This window comes from Saimiri boliviensis, chromosome 20 (genome assembly GCF_048565385.1).
Source record: "Saimiri boliviensis isolate mSaiBol1 chromosome 20, mSaiBol1.pri, whole genome shotgun sequence".
NCBI classification, from domain to species: Eukaryota; Metazoa; Chordata; class Mammalia; order Primates; family Cebidae; genus Saimiri; species Saimiri boliviensis.
This window is the reverse complement of record NC_133468.1, coordinates 5,163,965-5,181,503: the sequence shown is the minus strand read 5'-3', so window position 1 is coordinate 5,181,503 and position 17,539 is coordinate 5,163,965. Positions and strand designations below refer to the sequence as shown.

Below are 17,539 nucleotides of genomic sequence, written 5' to 3'. Positions count from 1 at the left end.
GTCATGCTTCAAAGATAATCTGCATTGTTTCCTCCAAGCTCTATGAGAAACATAGGCCTGATGACCTATTAAGTCTCTTTTTCTTCTTCTTTTTCAGGTGGTCACTTCTTTCATCGAAACTCTTTGTCCCCTCGGAGTCTGGTGTATGAAAGTGAATTCTCCACAATTGAACCTTCTTTGGACATATATGATGAGAACAAAACCTGATTTTTAAACATGGGCTGTAGGGTCACTGCTTTTGTGATTTGATTTCTGATCACCTTTCTTATTTTGTATTCTGTCAGCATCCGTTTTGGAAGAATGGCAGCACTTTCCAAGCACAGGTTGGGGTTCAGGGTTAATTTGCAAAGTTCCCCCAAGGCGAGGCTTTGAGGACAGCAGTATTGCCCAGGTGAGCCTTGTGGAGTTGAAAATGCGTCCAAGCTGATTATTGAAGGTGGGCGCCTAGCAAGCCTGGCTGTTTCCAGAGAAGAGGCCGGGCCCGGGATTAATGTTGCATTGCAGATGCATCTCTGAATCATCACATGCTGTTCTGTGCCAGGGAAGTTGGGGTTTTTAACATCCTTTTGTGGTCCCCGCTTACAATGCATATTGCCCTGTGGGAGAAGCTTCCTACCCCTGCGGAGTGCCTACCCTCCCTGACCGACTCTGGATGGTCCCCTCTTGCTTCTTCTACTTCCTGCTGAAGAGCCTCTTCTAAAGGGGTTGAGAAAAGGCCTTGCCTTCGTGCCTCCTCTGAGACTCTGACCACCCACTTCCTGCCAGGGCAGGGCCATGGGAGACACAGGCCGCGGAACCGGGTCTATGTGCAGGGCCAGGCGGCCGTCTGCATCGCCATTTTCCAGCCTCCGTGTTGAGCATGACGTAAAGTGACAAGTGTTTGTATCAGCACGAAAACACCGAAGGCCGCTCCATCCCTACAGCCCGTAGACATGTCTACTCGGCCACCCCTGAGGTGTGTGTATAGGGAGGTGGCACCTGGGAGCCCAGCGCAGCAGTGTCTGGGCACAGTGATTTCAGGGGGGATGGTTAGCAATTGTGAAAAACAGAGCGATCTGGAATGTCTCACTGGGAAGACCGAACCCCCATCTTGCTGCAGATACCAGATAAGCACCCATCTTCAGTGTCCACTGTGCAGCCCAGTCCTCCCCACCAGCCCCAGCATAGCATGAAAAAGGCACAGGAGCACTGGCGGGCAGGCTTACAGGATGGTGCAGCAGCCAGCGTGCCGGGCATCAGGGACATGGGCGATTTTCCCACACACCTTGGATGACATCGAATTAACATGATGAGAAACTTGCATCTTACAAGTGATCCCAGTACAGAACCACCACAGGCAAATTTATACAACAAATCTGTACACCCTCTTTGCAAAAGGACACAACCGAGTTGAATCGGCTTCTCCTTATTGGTATGAGCTGCGTGGGGGCGTGAGGTGTACAGACCCTTGTGAGAACAGGAACCTCAGTCTCCACGTGCCTAGGGTCTGATCTGGCAGCAAACCGACCAGACGTGTGAATCCCCTGCCCTGTTCTCACTGACTGTGGACCCTAAGTTTGAAGTGAACACTTGCCATTTTCCCACGTGCAGCTTCTCCTGAGTGTCTTTTCTCATAATGCGTCAGTAACATGCCTCAGACACAGGTTTGCCTGAAAGAAACCTGCAGAGCCCTGGATGGGGACAGCCTTCGTGAGTGTTGGCAGTGGCATTTGGTTCCCACTCGTTTGAGACTAGAACGGTGCAGATTTTAAAGGTCTTAGCAGCTTTTGTGTTTTACCTTTTACCAAGGGCTTTTAGGGTTTTTTTTTCTTTACTATAGTCTTTGTACTATAAAAATATTTTCAATGAGCAGTTTCAATATGCCATAGTTCAGAAAAACAGGTCTTTCCATTGGGCTCTCAGAGGGAAGATGAGTCTGCAGGAGGCTAGAACCATTTGCGGGAGGTTCCAGACACGTGCCTGCATGTGTACGTGGTTGGCCCGCCTGAAAGATAGGCGGCTGGGTTCTGATTGCTGCCATCTTGTCTATACCACCTCCTCGTTTTCGCAAACCAAAACTCAGACCCCAGTGTAGCACTCTCTCCTGATTCGAGGTCTTACAAAGGCATATACATTAAATTCCACTCAACACTTTTTTTTTTTTTTTTTTTTGAGACAAAGTCTCACTCTGTCACCCAGGCTGCAGTGCAGTGGCGCAATCTTGGCTCACTGCAACCTCCACCTCCGAGTTCAAGCGATTCTCCCGCCTCAGCTTCCTGAGTAGCTGGAACTAGAGGCATGTGCCACCACACCCGGCTAATGTTTGTATTTTTAGTAGAGATGGAGTTTCACCATGTTGGCCAGGCTGGTCTCAAACTTCTGACCTCCGGTGATCCACCCGCCTTGGCCTCCCAAAGTTCTGGGATTACAGGCATGACCCACCACACCTGGCTTCAACACAGTTTCTTTACTGAAAAAGTATGAAACTACTTAACAAGAAATAACCATTTCAGGCCCCTAGAATCTGTCTATTAATATAACATTTGAATTTCTGGGAAATCTGGGGCACACATTTACTGTAGAATAACCAAGGAGGCATTCCTTACAGGGGAGTATACTCAGAACAGCGCTCCAGGTCTTAGCTTGACACCCTTCTCTGGAAAATTGGGGTCATTCTCTGGCTCAGCTACAGAATGTCCTGTCTTTGTCAGGAGGGACACTAACTTCTCATTAAGACCTTGTTCTTCACAAGTTCAGGGGATGGTTTGGTTTTTGGTTTCTGATTTTTGTTTTCGTTTTGAGACAGGGTCTCACTCTGTCACCCAGGCGGGAGTGCAGTGGCACAGTGTCGACTCACTGCAGCCTCCACCTCCTGGGCTCAAGTGATCCTCCCACTTCAGCCCAAGAGTAGCTGGAACCACAGGCACGATTCGCCACACCCAGCTAATTTTTGTGTTTTCTCTAGAGACATGGGACTTCACCATGTTGCCCAGGCTGGTCTTGAACTCCTCGGCTCAAGCAGTCGACCCCCACCTCAGCCTCCCAAAGTTCCAGGATTCCAGGTGTGAGCTGCCATGCCCAGCCAAGAATGGCATTTTTTTTTTTAAAATCCCAAATAAAAGCCTCTTTACTAGCTGCTATGCTGGGGAAAATCCGTGCTAAGCTGGGACCCTGGCAGGAAGTGGCTGGGGCTGCCTGTCAGGCAAGCATTGTGAGGACACACGTCTCCACATGGGCAGTGCTGCCCGGAGGCACTTGGGAGCAGTGTTCTGCCCGCTGAAGGTGTGATGGGGTGCAAAGAAGAAGTGTCCCACTTGTTGCAAGTCTTGCCACCAGCAGCAGTTATTAGGAAATGTATGATAACTTCAGTCATTGTTGAGGGGGGAGCTATTTGAAACAGGAAAGGGGCTGAGGAGTCAGCTATTTACACCACACCCCCTCCCTGCCTCCAGTGGACTGCCGTGAGCTGGGCCTGTGCCCAGGCGAGCAGAACTATGGGCATGTGTGGCAGGGTGAACAGGTCTAGAGCCAGGGCAGCCAGCTGCATGCTCTGGGAGTTGGTTGTGACTACTGAAATGCACATGCTTAGGCTTTGGTGATTTTTTTTTTTTTTTTGAGAAAGAGTCTCACTCTGTCACCCAGGCTGGAGTGCAATGGCGCAGTCTCGGCTCACTGCAACCTCTTACTCCCAGGTTCAAGCAGTTCTTCTGCCTTAGCCTCCCGAGTAGCTGAAACTACAGGCTTGCACCACCACGCCCAGCTAATTTTTGTATTTTTAGTAGAGATGGAGTTTCACTATATTGGCCAGGCTGGTCTCAAAACTCTTGACCTCGTGATCTGCCTGCTTCAGCCTCCCAGAATGTTGGGATTACAGGCGTGAGCCAATGCGCCCGTCCGCTTTGGTGATTTTTAACATCCTAAGGGAGGATGTTAAAACTGCCCATAGTAGCCCTCCTTCCTGTTATTCCAGGGGGAGAGGAGGGGAGGCCAGACAGCCAGAGCTTCCACCGAAGGAGGCAGAGCTCAGCCACCGGTGTTGGTGAGCTTGTCTGCCCAGGGCTGCCTGCCTCTGGCCTCCTCTTGGGAAGACAAGCTCTATCCCCAGCTAAAAATGCATCACAACCCTGATGAGCCTTGCTTTTGCAGACAGGCCCCATCTCCCAGCTCCCTGGTGGTCCTCGGGCCTGGCTGAGAGGCACGTCCATGAGGCACTGCCTTGACCTCTGGTCTGGCACCTGCCAGCTTCCCTGATGTGGCAGCCCCAGCTGCCAGTGAGTCTGATGATATTTGGAAAAGTGTTTTTTAAAATGAGATTACTGAATTTTACAAACTTGACATTTCCTATAAGCTGTATAAGCTCTTCTCCTATTTACCTTCATATCCAATCCATTCATTGAGGTACATGCTAAATAAAATTTTTTTTTTTACATTTTAATTTTTTTAGAGACAGGATCTTGCTCCGTCACCCAGGCAGGAGAACGATGGCACAGTCATGACGCACGGCAGCCTTGACCTCCTGGGCTCAAGTGATCCTGTCGCCTCAGCCTCCCCACAGGCTCAGGCCACCCCGCCATGCCCAGCTGAAGCTAGTTTTAACTGAAGAAAAATCAAAGTATTCTCCTCCTGTTAACCTTTATTATTGAGGCACTGACTCTGCTATAGGAAAACAAGGAGGTGACGTTAATGTCAGTGGTTGACATGAACCACTGGCAAGTGACAATGTGGTTCCCTGACAAGTGGATGCTGCTCATAAACGTCATGAAAGAAAAACGCTGATTTTAGTGAAGCAGAATGTAGAAGGAAAAGAGTGGGACTGTACAGTTAATATTGTCAGCAGCCTTTTATTAAGCCCTCTGTGCCAAACACACATACTTGAAGTTGGAGTGAATCCATGACCATTGAGATTTTGGCTGTTTCATGCAATGAGGGTATTAATCAACCAACTAGGGTATGAGAGCAAATGATATGAGGGTGAATCTGGGTGAGGAGGGACTTCCAGGGCACAGGTGGAGGGGAGGCATTGCAGCCATAGAGAGGCCTGAGGGAACAGTGGCGAGGAGGTGTGGACAATGGCCAGGAGGCAAGGGCAGCACTTCTGGGCAGGGAAGACTTGCCAGGGGGACCAGACTCCTCTCTCTGTTTGGATAGGAAAGGAACCGCACGGGGGTTGGGGAGGCCTGGGATGCCAGTCCTGCCTGAGGGGCCAAGGCAAAAAGGGAGGCATTCACAGACCCCACACCAGGCTCTGATGGCAAGTGGAAAAGGAGGGAGATTGAAGCAGAAGCCTGGGCTTCTGGTCCTGGTGCCTGGGTGGGTGTTGGGGGGACCCAGGGAGAGTTCTGTGGGGATACTTTAGGTCTGGGCTGGCAGGGGCTCTGGAAGGAGGCATGGAGGTGCGAACCTGGTGCCCAGGTGAAGGTTCGGTGGGGGTGAGCTGGCCAAGGTGCAGACCCCTGCATCAGAATGCCTGTGAAGCTGTGTTTCTATGTTTCTTGATTTTTTTAGAGACAGGATCCCACTCTGTTGCCCAGGCTGGAGTGTAGTGGTGTGATCTCAGCTCACTGCAGCCTCAACCTCTTAGGCTAAAGTGATCCCCCTACCTCTGCCTCCAGAGTAACTGGGACTACAGGTGCATATCACCATGCCCAGCTAATTTTTTTTTTTTTTTTGAGACGAGTCTCGCTCTGTCCAGGCTGGAGTGCAATGCTGCAATCTCGGCTCACTGCAACCTCCGCCTCCCAGGTTCAAGGGATTCTCCTGACTCAGCTTCCCAAGTAGCTGGGACTACAGGTGTGTGACACCACACCTGGCTTAATTTTTAATTGTTTTAAAGACAGAGTTTCTCCATGTTGCCCAGGCTAGCCTCAAACTCCTGGGCTGCAGTGATCTGCCCACCTCAGCCTCTCAAAGTGCTGGGATTATAGGCATGAGCCAGCACACCCAGTCAGAAGCTGTGTTTTAAGAGGACATGCCATCTTGTCCTGCTGAATACCTCCATGTAATCACAATATCTGTGGCACCCAAATCTCTTCCTTCCTTCTCCCTCCCCCGACACACCCCCACAGGTATGCACGCACTCACACTCAATGGAGGCAGAATCTCCCAAGAGGGGCTGGCCAGGAGAGGTGTCCCTGAGTTCAGATGGAGATGGAAGTCAGAGTGGGGCTGGAACCCCCCAGTGACATGAGGATGGGGCTTGGGATAACGCCCTGACATTTAAGCTGTGGAGAGAAGGAGCTACTGAAGGCAACTGATTGAGAAAAGCAATTGAAAATGATTTCCTTCTTCAAGAAAGGCAGTCCAACTAGCTGTCACTTCATCTCCTGTGTTCAGTGTCACCCAGAAGCAGAGTTTAATGTGACTAAACTCAACACTGGCTCATACTGTCAGGGAGTGTGGGGAGATGAGTAAGGGATCCTCATCACAGGGCGACACCCACAGCTTAAAATAGGCGCCTTCCCCTCCCAGGTCGGGTTAGGGCAGATGCGACACATGACGGGCATGGAGTCCTTGTATTTTGGCCTTGTTGGTGAAGCATTCCAAAGCTTTGACACACCCTCCTTTTGACCCATTAGGAAAGGCTGTTGATTGTAATATTCACACAGCACCCTTGGCTGTGGTGAAGAATCTTGCAGAAGGACTGGGAGAAAAGCCCTTATGTGTTTGAAGTATTGTAGCATCAGAAAAAAACACAGGAAGAAGGCAGGCGGGAGAAGGTGCCTGTGTTTGCTTCTTGGAATTCTCTTCCTTATTGTCCGAGGCAACTTCAAGGAAAGCAAAGCGTGAGCCTCCAAATCTGTACCTCGGAGGAACATTCCCCTTGCGAGTCATGGGACTGGCTGGCCCTGTGACTCATGGGGGCTCCGAGTTTCCAGGTCACACTGGCCCCTGAGGCCTGGCTGTGAGGGCTCAGTTGGGGAGCAGGAGGCTCCCTGTAGCCATGAAGCTCCTCTGGGATATGGCTAAAGGTTCACCCTCTTTTTTGTGGGTTTCCTGGAAGATCCCAACAAACTGAGCTTTGAAGAAGAGAGGTCCAGAGGGTTTCCAGCCGCCTGTGTCCTCCACAGCTGTGGCCCCACAGCCTCCAGTGACTGTGGAGGGGAAGGTGCCATCCGCCTTGGCTGCTGAACGGGTGATCTTCCTATGCCCGAGTCTGGGCTCCTGTGGTCGCATAAAGACCCTGCGGGGGCTGCCCAGTTGCCGCCCAGACTCATCAGAGGTTTTCCTTCTTTTTCTACCCTGGGCTCAGGCTATTTTTTTTTTCTGTTTTCTTCATTCTAACTTGGGGAAGAAGGAAGATCCTTTATGGAAAAGAAAACAATAAATCTTTCAACGTCCCGCAACTTGAGTTTTAAGCTTTCAGAAGGAGTCAGTGCTGCTGGCCAGCTCGGGCTGTGGAGCTCCTCCTGTTGACTCTCCCTGCATGTGCACACACCTCAAAAGCTCTAGGTGGCCCAGCCAGCCCTGGGAAAACAGTGCTAGTGGCCCAAGCGGAGGGTGGTGCCTCGCCTAGCACACATGCATTGTCCTGTGGGAACTCACGGTGCACGTGGTGAGCAGGCTCCTCTCAGTCAAGGCGAAGGCTCCGGCCCCTCTGCTCTCCTGTCAGGCCACCCAGCTCCCTGCGGAACATGGTCACCTGGCCAGGCTGACTTGGCCGCCTCAGTCCCCCACACATCCTCAGATCACCACCTTCCCTAGCCACCTCTCTCTACAGCCACCAACATCTGTGGAGCATCATAGACAATGGTTCTGAGCTGTGGTTTACAAATTTAACCCAACACGAAGTAAATTCAAATTTGCTTTTGGAACACCCTTTATCTCCAATTAAGTGCAAGTATATTTACACTATGTGATATTAAGGGACTTCTCCAATGACTGGGAGGTACTAAACCAAGATGTTTGTAAAGAAATGGTGGGGGGAGGTGATTAGGTGGAATATAACATCCCTGCCATTTCTCTTCCTTCAGGCAAGTAAGGACTCTCATAGCAGAAGGGCTGTGGATTGTCAGCTGTGCTCTGTGGACTGGGCAGTAGGTATGGCCCAGTCCCAGGTCTCAGCACCTTTGCTGAGTGCCCAACCTGAGATGACGTTTGCCATCCTGGAGAGAACAGAACGGGTGCTTCTCCAGGCAGCCTGAGCCTGGTTTCTGACCCAGCTGGAGGAGTGGATCTCCTGACTGGGGCTTAGGGCCAGAATCTGGTATCTTCAGCTGAGAATTGGAGGCAGGATCTACTGCAGAGAGGCAATAACTCTTAACAACAACAACAAAAAACTACTTGTCCAGTATGATTACAAAGACAGGAAAAGGCTCCAAGCTAGAAAATGACATTTGGGGTATGGAGAACATTCTCACCTGTTAGAAGCATCCTGTTCCTGTACAGAAAAAGGAGCCAGTGCAGGTCCTAGGCCACATATGTCACAATTGTTTTGAACCCTCAGTAGCTTTTATACTCATAAAATATTAAAGTTGCCCTTTCATATTTGGGTCATTCAAAGAGCCTACCTTACTCCAGGTTCCTGCTCACTATGCACAGCCTCTCAGAATATGGCATACAAAACTATTTTTCTAACTATAGCACAGGTAATGTGGGGTGGGGAGGCTTGGGACATACCTAAATGTGGTAAATGACTTATCTTCCACCTTGAGGGATGAAAAGGAAACTATGCACTTGAATTTTAATTCACCAGTGGACTGCTTGTGCCAGAAAGAACAGTAAATACTGAAGAAGCAAAACACGATTAGCTCAGTTTTGGGCCTCCCTGTAGGGAGAGTTTTCTTGTCTGGAACGCAAACACCTACACGTAGAGTGTGAGCTCGTTCTTGACAGTCAGATCTCATCAACCCTTTGGAATGTTCTGGGCAGCACAATTCCTAGGTCTGCATGGTTGGTGTAAGTATAATCAAGTAGTGAATTGTATGGTATATATATATATATGCCAACAGTGTACACCTGTATGTGCAGAATTTGCTGATATAACCATTTCAATAAAAACCTATCGAAAAAGCTGATTTGACCACATGGTGTATTGTTGGTGGTAACATGTATCACTGAGGACTCTCTTGGTTACAGATGAGAGAAAACCCAACCAAAACTGGCTAACACAAAAGGGGAATACAATGGCTCCCAAAAGCCAAAATGCCCAGAGGTGCCTATGTCAGACTTGCTGTGATTTGACCCTCAAACGCTGACACCAAGATACATGCCAATGCATTCCCAGGCTCAGGGTGGCAGAAACCTCATCAGCACAAGAGCCGGTCCACTTCCCCAGGAGATGGGCCGGGTCAGAATGGTACAGTATTTTCCCTGGCCCAACTGGCTTGGTTAGAGGCATGTGGCCATCACCAGCCAGCCCCTGTGATCACAGAGAGAATGCCCTGATAGACTCAGGGCATGGGCTGGCGTGGGCTCCACTTCCACAGCCCAGGAGTCCATGCACCTTCAACTGACAGAGAGAAGCTGAGTGTTCTGAAGTATGGATTCCACTGCAGAATCACAAACAACGCTGCACAGACAGCAGAAGTGGACGCTGGGGGCAAAGGCAGCACGTGTCCCACACATGTAGAAAAGAGCTGGAGCCAGAACGGTCTGCACAGGAGAGCCCCCTTGCCACCCACATCATAGTGTGAACTTGGCAAATCATCTCATCTGTCTGGATTTCAGTTTTATCATCTGTAAAATAGGGATCATAAAATACCTACCTCATAGGGTTGATGTGTGGGGATTATACTTAAAATAATTTAAGAAATAGGCTTAATATCGTATCCAGTCATAGTCTAGTATCCAGAATATATAAAGCATGCTTACAACTCAGCCAGTCGCGGTGGCTCACGCTTGTAATCCCAGCACTTTGGGAGGCCAAGGCGGGTGGATCACTTGAGGTCAGGAGTTCAAGATCAGCCTGGCCAACATGGTGAAACCCAGTCTCTATTTAAACAATAATAATAATAATAAGGAATGCTTACAACTCAACAATAAAAAGACAACCCAACTTAAAAATGGGCAAAGAGGCTGGGTATGGTGGTTCACACCTGTAATCCCAGCACTTCGGGAGGCCAAGGCAGGTAGATCACTTGAGGTAAGGAGTTCGAGACCATCCTGGCCAACATGATGAAACCTCTTCTCTACTAAAAATACAAAAATTAGCCAGGCATGGTGGTGAGCACCTGTAATCCAAGCTACTCAGGTGGCTGAGGCAGGAGAATTTCTTGAATTCAGAAGGCAGACGTAGAGGCTGCAGTGAGCCGAGATGGCACCACAGCACTCCAGCCTGGGCGACAGAGCGAGACTCCATCTCAAAAACAAATAAATAATAAAGTAAATTTTTTTTTAATGGGCAAAGGATATAAATTGGCATTTCTCCTGGTAAAATATACAAATAACCAAAAAGCACATGAAAAGATGCTCAACATCATTAGTCATCAGGGAAATGGAAATCCAAACCACAGTGAGATACCACTTCCCACCCTCTAGAAATGTCCATCAAGAAAAAGAAAGTAACAAGTGTTGAGGAGAATTGGAAAAACTAGAACTCTTATACACTGCTGGTGGGCAGCTGGAGTAGTACAGCTGCTTTGGAGAACAGTTTGGTCATTGCTTAAAAAGTTAAACATACCTGTATCACATGACCCAACAATACCACTCCTCGATATATGCCCAAGAGAATTAAAAACATACTCACACATTATAATACGAAGGGAAAACAATCCAAATGTCCATCAACAGAAAATAAACAAAATGTGGTATATCCATACCATGGGGTATTATTCAACCGTAAGAAGTAATGGAGTATCAATACATGCTACAACATGGATGAACCTCGAACATATTATGGGAAGTGAAAGAAGCCATGCACAAAAGATGACATATTGTATAATTCCATTTATATGAAGAAATGTCTAGAATGGGAAAAATGTACAGAGTCAAAATAGATCGATGGTTGCTGGGACAAAGCCGGGGGCAGGTGGGGAAGTGGGGAATGGCAGCATTGATAAAAATGTTCTGGAATTAGTGATGATGGATGCCCAGCCTAGTGAATATACTAAAAACCACTAAATCTTGCACTTCAAAAGAGTGAATGTTATGGAATGTGAATTATATCTCAGAAAACCAAAAAGAAGTAAGCTTAGCATGCACACACTAAGTGCTCAATAAATATTTGTTCTTTTTCTTCTTATAAAAAAATCATTCTCGAGGAGTGGTCTCCAGGTCAGCAGCATTGACATCGCCTTCCCAGGTTAGGAATGCAAACACCCTGAGGTGTCGGGGCAGCAACCTGTGTGGTTTGGTTTTGTTTGAAATGGAGTCTTGCCCTAGCTGGTTTTGAACTCCTGACCTCAAGTGATCCTCCCACCTCAGCCTCCCAAGTGGCTGGGATCATAGCAGCCTGTTTGAATCATCCTTCCAGGTGATCCTAATGTATGCCCAAGTTTGAGAGCCACTGGAATGAAGGAACAAGACAACTCTTTACCTCTTCCCAGGGTGTTAAAAAGTGCAGTTCTTCCAAATTCTTTCCCTCTAGAGAGCACAATGACTATCTTAGTTCAAGCCTCCAAGGTGTTGAAGAAAGCCCACCTCTGCATCTTGAAAGCTGACTCCTATATCCAGTAACATTGCAGAAGACTGCAGATCACTCTGGATATCAACTGCATGGACCTACATCCATCATACCAAGATTCTTCAGTGCCAGCCAAGAAAACCCACCTGGAAGCCAGGTCCAGCTCCAAGGATGGTTCTAACTGCCCCCTTCCCTCTGTCCTAGTGGGGGCTTCAGCCAGCAGGGTGACCCCACACTCCAGTCGACCCGAGACAGCATGCATCCAGGCCTGTTGTGGAGTTGACAGCCCCTTCACATGGAAGGTCGTGTGTGGAGTGGTGCTATTCCTGCAGGTCAGCGCTGGGAGACCAGGGACCCGCATTCACTGTCTCACGCTTGCACAGAAGCTGCCACTGGACCCAGGGACATCCCTGACCCCATCCTCAGGGCCGGCCAGCCTCTGTTACCTGTCTGTCACGGGAGGGGCTGCACTGATTTCCAAGAATGCAGCCCATCTCGGGCTTCCTGGCACGTGTTCTGCGCTGGAAGGTTCTTCTAGTCTCTGGCGTGTCAGAATTCGGAGAACTGGCCGGGTGTGATGGTTCATGACTGTAATCCCAGCATTTTGGGAGGCCAAAGTGGGAGGATCACCTGATAATCAGGAGCTCGAGACCAGCCTGGTCAACATGGTGACCCCGTCTCTATTAAAAATACAAAAAATTAGCCAGACATGGTGGTGGAGGCCTGTAATCCCAGCTACTCGGGAGCCTGAGGCAGGAGACTCACTTGAACCCGGGAGGCGGAGGTTGCAGTGAGCCGAGATCCGGCCACTGCACTCCAGCCTGGGCAACAGAGCAAGATTCTCTCTCTCAAAAAAAAAAATAATAATAATAATAATTCTGAGAATTAGGAGGAACTGCAAACCCTTTTCCATGCGATCTCTGCAATGCTAACATGCCCCGGGTTGCACCCACAACCAGCCCAAAGCAGCCAAACTCTGCGTCTTTACACCCTTCTCTCACACTGCACAGCTTTCCAAACGCCAGAAGCCCCGCTCTGCACAGCGGCTCCGCAGTCTGCGGACTAGGTGGCTCCGTCCCGGGCCACCGCGGGAGGCCCGGCTGGCGCGCGCCCGGGGCCGGGGCGGAGGGGGCGGTGCGTGGCGCGGGCCGGGTGCGCGAGCGCCAAACGCCCGCCAGAGGGCGCCGCCCGCCGGGCCCCGCCCCGGGCACGCTGCGCTCGCGGACGGCGACGGCGGCGGGCGCTTCCGCCTCGCGGGCCTCGGCCCGGTGCGAGCGGCCGCGCGATGTGGCTGAGCCCGGAGGAGGTGCTGGTGGCCAACGCGCTGTGGGTGACGGAGCGCGCCAACCCCTTCTTCGTGCTGCAGCGGCGCCGGGGCCACGGCAAGGGCGGCGGCCTCACGGGTGAGAGGCGCGCGGGCGGCCGGGCCTGCGGGAGCCGCGGCGGGGCCGGGGCGGGCGGGGCGGGTTCAGGCCTCGGCGCGGCGCCGCGGACACGCAGGCGGGGCGGGGGCGCGAGGCGAGGACCCGGGAGCCGGGCGCGGGGGGGCCGGGGCGGAGAGGCCGGGGGTGGCCTCCGGTGGGCGCGGGGCGGCGGGGTGCAGACTGGCGCCCGCGAGCTCCGGGGGCCCCGCAGCTTCCCGGGCTTTCACCGCCGGAAGTCAGGGAGGCCGCCCAGCCCTCATCCTCCACCTCGGTGTCCCCGGGTTCCCCTCAGGGGCCAGGCGACACCGGCACACGCTTTCTTTTGCGCCTTTTCATTCCCAGCGCACCCAGGTATTGCCCTTCCAGCAAGAGCAGAGGCCCCCGGGGCTGGCCGCACTGCCGGCTCCGGGGTGCCCCCAGAGCTGCCCACCCAGGGCTCTGGGCAGCAGCACAGGGTGTTCCTGCGAGCTCGCCGAGGTGCCCCTTTGTGGGCCCGGGCGCCGCCACCGCACGGAGTGAGGCTGGACCGGCACCGTCGGGGTGCGCGGCCTGCGGAATCCGGGGAGGCCCGCGGGCCCCTCCCTCCGCAGGTGTCCTCCCTGGCCCCTCATGCCCTAGGGCCTCGGCCGGGACTGCAGGAGCCCGGCTGGCTCGGGCTTAGTACCGGTGCTCTTCGGGACACCGATTGTTGCCCTCAGGAATGAGGTCTCAATGGTGCCAGGTCTTCCATTTTATCCAGAACATTTTCTGTGAATCGTCCTGATTTTCAGTGTTAGCAGCTAATACAGTCCTGCCAGATGCAGACAGAGGCTTCTCCTGGGCCACACTTCTATACGTGGAAAAGACTGTTCTGTTCCCAGGAACACTGTGTCCCCTTCAGCTTCGGGCTCCCTCCCAGTGGGCCTCAAGTGTCTCGGGCTCCTGTGCCGGACCTGCCTCCTGGACCCAGCTGTTCAGTGGGAGTTAGACGGCAGCCCCTGTGGCCGACCCCGAAGCTACTGCAATCCCATTGAAAAAATCGAGGAACCGGCCCCTTTTCTTCCGCCAGAGTGCCAGTATGTCAGATTCGCTAGCGTGCTTGCAGCGCTTGTGCCGCGCTTGGCAGGCTTATGTGGGTCATCTCATTGGACGGCAGGTGCAGGTGCAGCCCGGCCTCTGTACACCTCCTTCCTGCAGGCGCTTCTCCTTTCAACCTCACTCTGTGTCCCCTGAGATCGAGCTCCCAAGGTACCCCCAGGGAACCATTCTTTGAACCCCCTCCCCACTGCCAGGTTTGGTGTGTCTTGCTGTGGCCTCTGACAGGCCTGCCTTGTGCCATCATGGATATTGTGGCCTCGTGAGGACAGTACTCAGGAGCAGACAGTGATGCGGTTTCATTGAAGCCATCTATTAAAAACATACCAACTGGCCGGGAGTGGTGGCTCAAGCACTTTGGGAGGCCATGGTGGCTAGATCACCTGAGGTGAGGAGTTCAAGACCAGCCTGGCCAACACGGTGAAACCCTGACTCTACTAAAAAAAAATACAGAAATTAGCTGGTTGTGGTGACACACGCCTGTAATCCCAGCTACCCGGGAGGCTGAGGCAGGAGAATTGCTTGAACTTGGGAGGAGGAAGTTGCAGTGAGCCGAGATCGTGCCATTGCACACTAGCCTGGGCGACAGAGTGAGAGTCCTCTGTCTCAAAAACAAAAAAATGCCAACACTAGATTTTTCATTAAAGAATCTGAATATCCAGTTTGGCCAACATGGCAAAACCCCTTCCCTCCCGTAATCCAAGCTACTCAGGAGGCTGAGACAAGAATTGCTTGAACCCATGAAGTCAAGGTTGCAGTGAGCCAAGATAGCGCTATTGCACTCTAGCTTGGGTGACAGAGCAAGATTCTGTCTCAAAAATATTAATGGATTATGAAACAAAAGTGTTAAAGTTGAGTAATATCAATAAAAATTGTTCTGACATCAACAGGACAAATGGCAACAAAATATTTTCAGATCATTCCAAAAGCAGCACTTCATTAAAAGGAAGAAAAAATTTCAAATAAAAACAGTAAACAGGTTTTTAGATGGCTTGCCATTCAGTTAGTGAAAAGGAGTGAATCAGACAATGGTAAAAGCTATGTATTTTTTGCTGATTTGTCATAAAATAGTCACACTGACAAAGATAGCATTACCAAAAAATAAAAATAAAAGATAGCATTACCACAAACTGGTTAATGTGTGTCATCTATCAAATGGATACATGTGATAAGAAGAAAACTTGAACTCCCCTAAAATGTTTCAGTTCAGAAATGAAAAAACTGTCAATATTTTCCCAAATTTGACAGTTCTAAAAACTTGCATCTTCAGTTATGATTTTTGAGACTAAAAGAAACTTCCTTGAATTGTTGGTAATAAAAATCAGTGAGTCGTGGCAAAGGAACGACGTTATCTTTCTGTTCTTGATATGGAAAATAATGTTGCAGAATCATTGTCCGGTGAAGAAGCGGTGAGTACGTCACCAGAAATGTCTGGCAGTTAAGGAAACATTGTGGTGTTTTTCTAGATTTTATGATATTTGTGGTATTGTTCTTTTTTAGCTTTAATGTGTAACTCTGTACTTTCACATTCTAAAGCAATACTTGTTTTCTAGTCTAATTTTGTATACTTAAAGAGGGCTTCCCAGAATTTAAGCTTTGACCCCGTAAATTTAAGTTTAAGCTCTGACCCATGAAATTTGCATCTGCTTCTACTTGCAAGTGTTTCTGAGCCAGGAGAAGTAAATACTTCCAGGAAGAAGTAGAAGGGGATTTTTTTGATTAGGATCAGACGGTGGCTGAAGGCCTTTGACGGTGGGGGTAATTCAGGACGTTTCCCTCGTTGGAGTGGACTCTTTGGGTAGTATCACCATCCTGTCTGCCTCCGGCCAGACTCACCCTTCAGTGTCCTCAGTCTGCACCTCCTCTTACCCTCCATGTCTCTCTGCCCTGTTCCCAGGTCTTCTCGTGGGCACCCTGGATGTGGTGCTGGACTCCAGTGCCCGCGTGGCCCCTTACCGCATTCTGCATCAGACCCAGGACTCCCAGATCTACTGGACAGTGGCCTGTGGTAGGTGCCGTTAGTTGTGAGGGGCGCTGGACAGTATCTGCCCTGGAAGGGCCGTTGCCAAGAGGAGGGCTGTGTAGCCCACATGCCTGGGGGGAGTTCCCTGCTGACAGTTCAGGCCAGGCCTGCAAGAGGGAAGTAGAGGAGTCTTCGCTTCCGGCTTGGGAAGGCAGCGCCCCTGGTCACAGGGACAGGGTAAGAGAGGACAGCCCCATGTACCTTTGGGGGCACAGGCTTGGGGCTAGCCAGCGTACACACTCTCATGCCACCTTTTCTCAAGGTAAATATAGTCAGCCTTGTTCAAAGATTCCGTATTTGCAAATTGGCCTACTCAATGAAATTTATTTGCAGTCCCCAAATCAATACTTCCAGCAATTTTGTGGTCATTTGGAGACATTCACTAACATACGCACGTTCAAAGCAGTGAAAAATTTGAGTCGCCTGATGCCCGTGTCCCCAGCTGAGGTGGAACAGGGTGACACTCTGCCTTCTTGACCCGGCCCTCCTGCTGCACACGCGTGTCCTGTTCGTGCTCTCGTCACTGCCATGTTTGTGCTTGTTGCTGGTTACTTGGCTGCTTCAAATGGCTCCTAAGCATAGCGCCAAAGTGCTCGCATTTCTAAGAGCAAGAAGGCTGGTTTGTACTTTGTGAAGGAGAGCCATGCTTTAAAGCAGCTTTGTCCAGGCGTGAGTGATAGTGCTGCTGGCCATGAGCTCAATGCTAGTAAATCAGTAATACGTATTTTTTTTTTTTGAGACAGAGTCTCGCTCTGTTGCCAGGCTGTGCAGTGGCGCAATCTCGGCTCACTGCAAACTCTGTCTCTTGGGTTCAAGTGATTCTCCTGCCTCAGCCTCTTGAGTAGCTAGGACTACAGGTGTGCTCCACCACACCCAGCTAATTTTTGTATTTTTAGTAGAGACAGGGTTTCTAGGATTTCACCATGTTGACCAGGATGGTCTCCCTCTCTTGACATCGTGATCTGTCTCCCTTGACCTCCCAAAGTGCTGGGATTACAGGCATGAGCCACCATGCCCTGCCAGTGATACGTATTAAATAAGGTATCTTTAAACAGAAACACATGTAAAACTGTTAAGTATCCGTCGGTTGACAAAAGTGTGATTCGAGGCTCGAGAAACCTAACCCTGTATTATCCTAGGGTACTGCTTCAGGATTTGCTAACACAGTATTCACAGTATTCTATTTTACGGAATCTAACCACCTGAATAATGAGAATCTTCTGTAGTTGTCCTCCTAGGTGGGAGCGCACCCACCCTTCCAGGAGTGTGGAGGAAAGTCCCTTTCAGTGGGCACTTGATGGGCTGAGTTTGCTCTGAGAAAATGACAGTACTAGCTGACACTCAGACAGTGCTTCCTGTGTGCCAGGCACTTGCCTGAACCACCTGGCAGCTCCAGAAGGCATAAGTACTTCTGTCTTCTCTATGTTGAAGGTGAAGAAACTCTGGCCCGGAGGGGTTTGGTAACCCGCTCAAAGTCAC

At 50.5% G+C, this 17,539-nt stretch overlaps 2 protein-coding genes across 3 annotated transcripts in view; both read left to right on the top strand.

Moving 5' to 3' along the window:
- Positions 1-8,991, top strand: part of RNF130 (ring finger protein 130) — a 162,971-nt gene extending 153,980 nt beyond the window's left edge. Inside the window, exon 8 of the mRNA XM_074390271.1 lies at positions 98-8,991. Coding sequence (XP_074246372.1) covers positions 98-207 — 110 coding nt within the window. The 3' untranslated portion in view covers positions 208-8,991. The remainder of the gene's footprint in view (positions 1-97) is intronic.
- A 3,756-nt stretch (positions 8,992-12,747) lies between these two features.
- The window catches only part of TBC1D9B (TBC1 domain family member 9B), a 52,372-nt gene continuing 47,580 nt past the window's right edge, over positions 12,748-17,539 (top strand). For both annotated transcript variants that reach the window (XM_039460661.2, XM_039460660.2), the window contains exons 1-2: positions 12,748-12,942; positions 15,935-16,045. In XM_039460661.2, coding sequence (XP_039316595.1) covers positions 12,825-12,942; positions 15,935-16,045 — 229 coding nt within the window. In that variant the 5' untranslated portion in view covers positions 12,748-12,824. The remainder of the gene's footprint in view (positions 12,943-15,934; positions 16,046-17,539) is intronic.